At 40.0% G+C, this 9675-nt stretch overlaps 1 protein-coding gene across 3 annotated transcripts; it reads right to left on the bottom strand.

Annotated features, from left to right (window-relative positions):
• Window positions 1-354: 354 nt before the first annotated feature.
• LOC132791082 (putative mediator of RNA polymerase II transcription subunit 26) lies at window positions 355-9468 on the bottom strand. 3 transcript variants are annotated; one of them, XM_060799874.1, is made up of 7 exons: window positions 9339-9468; window positions 7197-7653; window positions 6157-6518; window positions 4664-4736; window positions 3460-4583; window positions 1220-1892; window positions 355-1104 (listed from the first exon to the last, which is right to left on the bottom strand). In XM_060799874.1, the coding sequence occupies exons 2-7, from the start codon at window positions 7300-7302 to the stop codon at window positions 938-940; spliced, it is 2505 nt and encodes an 834-aa protein (XP_060655857.1). In that variant the 5' UTR covers window positions 7303-7653; window positions 9339-9468; the 3' UTR covers window positions 355-937. The 3 variants fall into 3 exon arrangements, with proteins under 3 accessions (XP_060655857.1, XP_060655859.1, XP_060655858.1); XM_060799876.1 differs by having other exon boundaries at window positions 1220-1889; XM_060799875.1 differs by having other exon boundaries at window positions 9362-9468.
• Between the last annotated feature and the right edge of the window lie 207 nt (window positions 9469-9675).

Below are 9675 nucleotides of genomic sequence, written 5' to 3'. Positions count from 1 at the left end.
GGAGGAGAGTGTTAGTCTTTAAAATATTTACTTACTAATAAGAATAACTCAACTTAAATTAGTAAGTGAAATACTCATGCTTTCCTTTCATACTTTCACATTAATAATTTACTTACTAATTTCAAATGAGTTACTAAATTATAATTTTAAATTGAGTTATTTAATTAATAAGTAATGTCTTTAGAGACTAATGCTCTTTTTCAATATCTTTTACATTTAACAGATCATAAATTCTTTAGAGACTCATCTTCTCCTTTCTTCTGAACTGAAATTCTAACATAAATGTAAGCTTTTTAGTTAGAATAAAATTTATATTTTCTGCAAGGGCATCATCGGCTTGCCGATGAATGAATATTATTTTTTTTTTGTGTGTTTCCTTTTCTTTTGTTGTAAAATGCATAAACATTCAGCTTAAAAACTAGAATTTGCTCTCAGCAATTTGCTCTCTGTTCCACTTCTGCACACACGCACACAAATCCATCTGTGTATGTCTGACCATGTGTGCTTATGTGTGTGTGTGTGTGTGTGTGTGAGTATCTACTGTTGATAGGTTTGTAAGTATTTGTTTTAGTGAGTGTGAAATAGCACTCATGATACAGGGAGGGCTTTACATTGAAATCCATAAATTTATGTAGCGACTGCTGAGTTAGTTGAGCGTTTGAGTTCTTCGTCTCTGTGTTTGTGTGTGTGTGTTCTTGTGTATTTTTGTTTAATTAGTTCCATGCGAGTTGTGTTTGCTGCAGTTGAACAGTTTAATGTATGCCCACAATTATTCAAGTCCAATTAAAATTCAATTAAATATATATACTCTACATACATATTTTCCATTTAATTTTCGTTATGCATTTTCTGTTTTTCTTTTGTGTGTAATTTTTATTTCGCTTTTCGAATTATTTCTTGCGCCAATGGATGCAACTTACAGCACAAACCCGTAGCCTCAGTAACCGGTGGCATCAAACAGATCGGGCAGAACGAGCGGCGGACAATTGTGCGGACTGCAGGTGACGCTGGGCAGCTCATCAGGTGTCACGGCATCGGTGCAAATGCATTGCAAACAGTTGCCGGTGTCCTGCGGTAGAATTTCTCCAATTTTATACAATTTGCCTGCCATAATAAGAGAGAGAGAGCAAGAGACAGAGAAAGAGAGCGAAAGGAATTGGAGTGCGAGTCGTTAGAGTTTGTTGTCGTTAGCGTGTGGGTTGTTGACTTGCCAACTTACCCAACACATTGCACATACGCCCCGTTGCCAATGGCGTTGTTGTTATAATCGTTGTCAACGTGTAGGGCGGCACGTTGTGCTGATTGCTGCTGCCAGAGCTGCTGCTGCTGCTGATGGCCACATGCGGCAACAGTGTTGTAGTTGCTGTTGCTGCTGCTGTTGCTGTTGCTGGCTCCATTGTTGGTTGTCTTTCAGCAGCGTGAACGTCTGACGTTTGGTTGTCATTTGCAATTAAATCCGTTTGCCCGATGGCAGCAGCTTTCGGCTGCTGTTGCTGCTGATGTGGTCGTTGTGGATGCACATCGACTGCAGTTAGTGTAATGTCAATATTGACAACGCTGCCATTGAATTCACTGCTGTAATCATTGTAGGAGCTACGAAAGAACACAGCATCCGCATTGTCAGCTATGTTGTTGCCGTGCCTGTTGCCATTGTCTTTCGGATTGACAGCAATTCTATTGCTCCCTCCGTTGTTGTTGCTGCTGCTGCTGCTGTTAACGCCAACATCATCGATTATTGTTGATGCTGGCGTTTCCTGCTCAACAACAACTGCTGGCAAGTTATCGTCAAGCGTGTTTGTACTGTCAACATTCAGTTCCGTCGATGTCAGCCACCGATGAAATGCATCGTCAGTGTCCTCAATTTCCTCAACACGATGCTGCTGCTGTTGCTGCTGCAACGGCAAGTAAATACGTATACGCAATTTAATGGTTACCCACACAACTCACTCCTCCCCTCACACCTCTTCACCAGTCAACGCTTTCAACTTTTACTTAGCCCGCACTAATGGCTACTAAATATTCTTCATAAACTTGCCCAGTTTTCGTTCTTTTTTTTGCCCCAGTTGGTCTCTTTTTCCAATTGTGGCATCTTTCATAAGCATTAAAATGAAATAAATAATAAAGCAAGTCGTGCATGAAAAATTCAATTGCAAAAAGCAATGGACTACAAATTACGTCGCAGCAGGTCTCCATAAACTGGACGATACTTAAAGCAAAGGCATGATTAATTTTGGTCTGCGTAAAGCGAGAATACTTTTGCAGTCTCCACAAAAATGTTAGTGGTGAAACTTCTGTTAAAGTTTTTATTGGTAAGAGTTAATTGTCAATTGGAGTTTTGTGGCCTGAGTCTGGAGTCTGCTCTAATAAATCTTAAGCATGCATATGTGAAATGGAAGGCCAATGAAAATATCTATAGTTTTTTACAAAATTTAATAGACTTAGTTTTCAGCGTAAAAAGTAATGGTAAAAAAGTTATAATATAAAATTTTATTTTCATGGAATATTTATGGAGAGTTCCTTACGACGCACAGAAAATGCCATTTACTATATTTATAATAAAGACTTTAACTAATATTTACAATTATATAACAACCCCAGTTTTTCAGAATCGAATTTAGATATACGACAACTGTTTGTTGCACAACGAGTTTTCAGACAGACTAAAAATATATTAGTGAACAATTAATTATTGCAAAAAGTGAAGTCTTACTGCTTTCGTTAGGGATTCCAGATTCAACTGGCTTTTAACAAAGCGCATCGCTTGACGATACCATAAACTATCGGTTATGTACATAGATTCGTAAATATAGCTTATAAAACCCTACAAGCTTCAGAGATTTCAGAGTATTATATAAAAAGCAAAAGGCAACAATTAAATTATATTTCTCAGTTGGCCATAAACATATAATAATGACTTAGCGCCCTCGTTTTGCAGATAACATAAATTAAATGAGAAGTGCCTGAAGGCACTTTTCGGAATGACAGAGATAATTATGTTAAACATCGGTAAAAAAATGATTTGGACAGAGTTAGACCGAACAACAACTATTCTTGAGTAATTTTAGAGAAGAAAATCTTCAATTGAGGAACGAAAATTTTAGCTGACTTCAAAACTAACCAAAATAACTAATTATTCTGCAAGTAATTATACATTTTTGTACCAGGCTACAAATATTTACGAATAATAAATTCTTGAGTGGTCTTAAATGCAGCTGGTTTTCTTAGAAAACCTGTCTAAATAAAGTCTTCAAATTAAATAACTATATCGCAAGAAATTCATAAAATTTGTGTAAAGCTACTCTAAAGCAGAAAGATAAGTTTAGTAGTTAGCTTAAAATTTATACTGTAACTTAAGAAGGGCATTCTTGGAAATTAAATAGCAGCAGGCACTTGACATCAAACTGCAGCCAGCAAAGTGAAAATTTGCAGTTGGTTGGCTCGTTTAAGCATGGTACTCACATTTGTATTTGTATTTGTATTGGCCATGGCCAGAACAGTGACAGCATGTTCGCTACGCGGCGTTGTCATCATTTCAATTGTTGTTGCCACAGCTATTGTTGTCGCCCTGCTATTGCTATTGCTGCTGTCATTGCTGCTGTTGCTGTTGCTGTGGCTTTTGCTATTGCCATTGTTGTCGATGTTGCTGCTGCCAGTTGTCAACGCAGTTGTTGTTGTTGCTGTTGGCTTTGTGGGTCGTTTGGTTGGTGGTTCGGGCAAAATATCGCTGTCGGTTTCCGCCTCATCAAAGTTTTTATCACTGCCCAAGTCAGTGGCGAGTTCAACGTCTCGGTTCGCCTTTTGCAGTTGCTGCTGTTGTTGCCGTTTCAGTTGCTGTTGCTGTTGCTGTTGCTGCTGCTGTCGCTGCTTTTCATGCAGCAAGTGCTGCTGATGATGCTGATGCTGATGATGCTCATGCTCCTCGGTCTTATAGTCATAGTAAAGCAGTGCCGGCAAGTTTTCGGGGAAATTTAAAATCTTGCTGGACGAATGCGGCTGATGGGCGTGCAAATGTTGCTGTTGTTCATGCTCATGTTGCTGGTGTGTCTGCTGCTGCTGCTGCTGCTGCTGCTCGTGTTGCTCGTGTTGTTGAGGCGCTGGCAATTGGTGCTGATAATGCGTTTCCTTTGCTGCCTGATTAACAGCTGCTGCAGTTGCCACATGAAGTTGTGGCTGCAACTTTGGCTGCTGCTGTTTTTGTTGCTGCTGTTGTTGGGACGTTGACGTTGCCAACTTTGGCTGCTGTTCGTGTTGATGTTGCTTGATTATATTGTAGTTACTGCTGCTGCTGCTGTTGATGGTGCTGCTCTTTTGTTTTTGTTGCTTTATGTCTGGCTTTTTATAATCCTTCGCCTGCTGCTGCTGCTGTTGCTGTTGCTGCTGCTGCTGTCGACTATGGTAAACTTCATAGTCATTAAAATTCTTTTGATTCTTGTGATGCTTGTGCCGCTTGCCAACTTTCCGCTCCGCTTTATGCAGTTTTGTTGATTTTCGCGTTGTGGTCTCATGCCGATATGGATCTGAATAGTCTCCTTCGCCTCCTCCACCAGCATCTCCCGTTGGGGCGCTATTTACATTCGTCTTATCTGCAAATGGGATGGGGAGAGAAAACTTTCATGTGGCACTGTTTCGTGCATTAACTCATAAAACTCAATTCAAAACTAACCGCATTTCTCCCACCAGCAAAAGATTTCACCATCCATGCATAGGCAAACCTCACAGGCATCCAAACGCGGAACCTGCCACAAAAAGAAACAGAGAGAGAGGGCGAAAGAATTGGGAAGAAAGAGAGGAAAAGAGATGCATGAGAGAAAAAAAAGAGAAAACAGCAAAAATAACAACCAAAACATGGGTTAAGCAAATCTCGCAAAAAACGAGCCAAAAAGGATATTCAAACATGGCTTGTGTAATGTCACGTTGTTTGTGCACTTTCAAATATATTTTCGACTATATATGTTTGTATTTTTTTTTTGTGACTCATCATTTTTTTTGTGAAGGGTAACCAAAAAAAAAGAGTTGAAAGGCTTTGAAATGAATGCGGTAACACATGTCTCTGACTATGGTTTACAATTGTGTATCTATAGCTCTGTGTTGGGGAATAGATAGTCAACCACACACAGCGATATCTACTGCAAAATCTCTTTAAGCCAAAAACCCATTAATTTAAAAGCAAAGTATCAACTGTTTTCTGCTCGACTCTGCTTGTAAATAAATACACTCTGCTTCAATCAAAGTGGAGTTCAGTACAAAGCTGTAGCAACTGTCTTCAAATTTACTCTTGATTTGGTATCAATAAAACACGTTTTAATAGAAAATGCAGTGGATGTCAATTCCTTCACTAGTTTGCTCACTATGAAAAAGACTGAAAGCTCAAGGAGAGTAAAAGATATTTCATAAAACAAGTGAAGAAAATATTCTGTCAGCACTTTTTTTTATTTAAAAAAAAATCTATTTGTATAGGAAGCTGTAGTTAACTTTACCTATAGTCTGATAAAAAAGAGAGAATCCATTAATAATCACCTAAAAGAAAAGTTAGCGCCTTATAATTATCTGTAATTTTTTTGTTAATAATTTATGATTTTCTTTAAAGAAGAGTTGAATTATTATAATAATCCAGCCATCATAAATTCACTTACTTTTTCCAAATTTAACTTTAAATTGTGCAAATACGCTAAGCACTTGTGCCATTATTAATCCATTAATGTTATATATAAAACGTCTTAATTCTCATTAAAATACTCTTGAACATTCGCCCAAACAATTCACTAATTTATAATTTCCATTATTGCTTTCTCTCCGTTACAATTATCTCGATAAATGCAGCACTTTTCACTACTTGAAATTAGCTTAAAGTTGTAAAAACTAAGCTGAGATAAGACTTAAAAAAAAATCCACTTGAGTTGGTTATCAAAAAGATATATGCAGTAAAAATCTAGCCAGCGGTTGATATAAACTAATGCAGCTATAAATATAACAGTAAAAACCAGTGCTGACTGGAGTCATATGAAATGCATACGAGCAAGAAGACGCAGCTGAAAACTGAAAACCAAACCCCAACCGCATATGAATATTCGCAAAGCTAACAAAACACGCAGGTGTAGCAAATGGCAAATAAAGGGTAAAAAAGATAGAGATACACACACACAGTGATGCGCTTACCTTCTGTCCGTGTGTGTACTTGTGGCCATTTGTAAAGCAAGCCGCAGCTCGACTATGCGGCTCCAAGTCATCCTCAGCTGCGGACGAGTCAACGAAACCAGCTGCCGTCTGCTCGCCTCTATTCTCTGCAGGCTGCAGGCCAGAGTTGCCATTCAAGTTAGTGTTGGCGTCAACGTTAACTTTCGAGTTGGAGTTGGCGTTCAAGTTGGAGTTATAGTTGATGTCTGCTCTTTGCTGGAGCTCAGCGTCGCTCAGCATTTGCTCGGACAGCAGACGTGCATCGTATTTGGCTTGTGATTGCGCCTCGTCCAGGTCGTAGTTAAAGTCATCATCGTGCTCCTCAAAGTACTCAAAGGGCAAAGCTATGTTTTGGGACAGAATAAACCAAGAGGGAGCGGGAGGGGGAGGGTGAACGGGGAAGAGAACGGTTGCAGAAGAAAGCAAAAAGAGCGTAATAAGCCGTTTGTTGAGTTGGCTTTTGGCATTTGTTGTTTTTTTTTCTTTTTCGTTTTGTGTGTTGGCATTAAGCATTCAAGTGGCGTGCTTGCTCCTTTTGTTGTTTAAAGGTTTACTAACTTGGTCTAAAACCATTTTGTGGCGCAATATTGGGGGCTAAGCTGCAATCAGCAGGCTGTTGCCACCTTTGGCGATATGCAACGTGTTGGCCATAAACTGTGCTGTGATAAATTACCATAAAAAAATGAAAAGCACTTGGAAATAAATCAAAAGCGCGCATAAAACACAACGCACACACAGAGAGAGTGAGTGAGTGAGTGTTGTGTGTGTGTGTGAGTGTGTTTTATGGTTGCTCAAGGCATTTGTCATTAAATCAAAAGGCTGCGCTCATTATGACATAAAACGTTGAATGGCAAATCGCAAATGGAAAAATATAAAATACATACGCATAAAATGCTTTTTATTTTTTCTTTCTTTTTTTGACACAGATTTCATTTGCAAGTACAGCGAGGCTATAAAATAACTGACGGTGAATTCGAGAAAAAAAAAACAAAAAAAAAACAGAAGAAACTCTTTAAACTCACCCTCTACGAGTTGGTGTTGTTGTTGTTGCTCGAGACGTAGTAATCCAAATATGTTGCAGCTGTGGCAGAGCAGCAAACAAAACCACACGCAATTGATGCTTGTCATGGCTGCTGCCTCCCGCCTTCACCTCGTCCCCCACCTCCGTGACTTCGCTCCACTCGCTCGCTAATAAATCCCGCTGGAATTTGACGTTTGCTTTAACGTTTCTTCTGTTCCGTACGCTTTTCTTTTCGGTTTCCCGTTACCGTTTCTCCTTTCTCGTTTTGTGTGTTTCTCTTATCTTGGCTGTTCGTGGATTTTATGCACTTAGTCGCACATTCTTCACAAAACAAACACGCAACCTTCGCTTCGCTTCGTTCGCTTCGCGTCGCTCACTCACAAAACACAGGTTACAGTTGTCGCTGTTGTCGCACTCGTTGTTTATTTTAAGCGACAAGTGTTGCAGTTGTTTGTTGGCTGTAAGATTTCGTTGTTATTTTTAACGTTTCACACACTTTTCGCACACGCCAAACGCGCTTTTTAAAGTGCGTCTCTTCGCAATTACCCGTAAAGTAGGCAACACTTTTTGAACTTGAGGCTATTTCCGCTGCCCGCATAAGTAGGCAACATTTTTGAATAAGCACTGTTGTTGGCTTTAATCCTCAATTATCTTGGCCACATTCACATCCAGCATTGCGCTTGCTTGTATTCAATTCATTCGTGGCAAAGTTGGTAATCGCACCAACTGTGATTTGCCCTCTTCGCTACGTGCCCAGGCGAACCCCAACTAAAACCAACTAAACCTTCCCCTTAAGCCTCCTCGCCCCCAACCAGCAAACCAACAAGTGTTTTCTCGCCTTCACGCTACGTGCCTTACGTAACTCGAGCAGAAGTTGCCAGTTGCCATTCGACAGAGTGTGGCAAACAATTTGAAATGAAATAAACGCCATTAACTAATCAGAAGCAATCGTCTTTTGGTTCCTTTCAAGTGTTTGCCCTCAAGCAAAACGTTGAATTGCGATTGCGATCCCAACTCTCCACGCTCTCTCTCTCTCTAATCTCGATGGCGTATCATCAGCTTTGGCATACAAATTACTGCTGCAATAATAATGCCAAATAATTTATGTACTTTACTTAAATTACCCATTTCTGCACCTATGCTCAGTGATTAGTTATCTGCAACTGTTGTGCGTATTTGATTAAGGCATTCGAGTTACGAATCTTAAACAGCCCAAGTCTTAAATCATTCCATGCACATTTCTCTTTCGAGTCTCGTTTAACTGTCAGCTCATTTATGTCACTCCAGGGTATGAAAAGCTATCAAAGCGTAACGAAGAATGGATTGCCAGAGTGGGAGTTGGGGTCGGAGACAGAGTCAGAGAAGCAGCAACCATGCTGATGCTGTAGCGCTAATGCAGAGCTCAAATTCGCATAAAGTGTTTATCGGCAAACAATGCGAAGGTAAATGCACTGTCAGAGTGCTTAATTTATGGCATGAAAGGCGGACAGAACTACAAAACGATAGAGCGAGTAGGATGAAGAGTGAGAGGCAGGTGATAAAAGGACAGAGGCAAACACAAAACACTTGAGCTAAACAATTCGCCAGCGGCATGCGGAAGTAAAAAGCCAAAGCGAAAAGCACAGAAAAATATAATGTAAGAGAAGCAAAAGCAAAAATAGCAAAAAGCAGGAAATCAGAACGTGAACGAAGTGAAAGCATCCCGTAAAAGGCAAAACGGAAATTCATTGCCAGACGTTTGAAGTGTGAGAAATTAGCGCAATGCCCAGACACACATTCATATTCACACACACACACACATATACACGCACACTCAGACAGTTGCACACACACTCAGGCACTCGACTGTCGCGTGTGGAAACAAAGCGAGGCGAGTGTGAAGCAAGTGCTATAACTTTTAGTTAGATTGCCAGACATAACTCCACTTCGGTGGCGTATGCGCAATACTTGATTCACTTTTAATTTGTCACAATTTCCGCTTTAAATGGCAATGCATCCTCGACACACATTCACATTTTCTTGTTTGCAATTCATTTAAATCTTCATGTTAATTACAAAATTCAATTTGTTGTTAATTAAAAATCCACTGCCGATCACACATATATGATATATGTTAATATCAAATTCACGACAAAAAACGCACTCTGTAAAATCTTGTTGACAGACCGCTAGACTGCGCTTGTTGTGTCTGCCTATCTGTCTGCTGTTGCCACACACGCGGCGGCTACGTAATAACTGATTTTAGCCAGAGACGTCACACAACGCTCAACGTTACGTTGCCCACTGTTGCCGCCTGATGCTGTGCACTGCGTATTTATATTCTGGCCAGAAAGCAACACGGCAACAGCATCCAAATCTCTCTCTCACAATTGTGGATTCTCTCTCTGAGCTGTTGCTCTCTCGTTGCTGCTTTTTATGAATGAGCTTGCTGTGCGCTAAACACAGCTCGAACGAGCGAATGTTAGTTAACATACTGTTAA

The sequence above is a fragment of the Drosophila nasuta genome, chromosome 3, assembly GCF_023558535.2.
Source record: "Drosophila nasuta strain 15112-1781.00 chromosome 3, ASM2355853v1, whole genome shotgun sequence".
Classification (NCBI taxonomy): Eukaryota; Metazoa; Arthropoda; class Insecta; order Diptera; family Drosophilidae; genus Drosophila; species Drosophila nasuta.
This window is presented reverse-complemented; position numbering and strand designations above follow the sequence as displayed.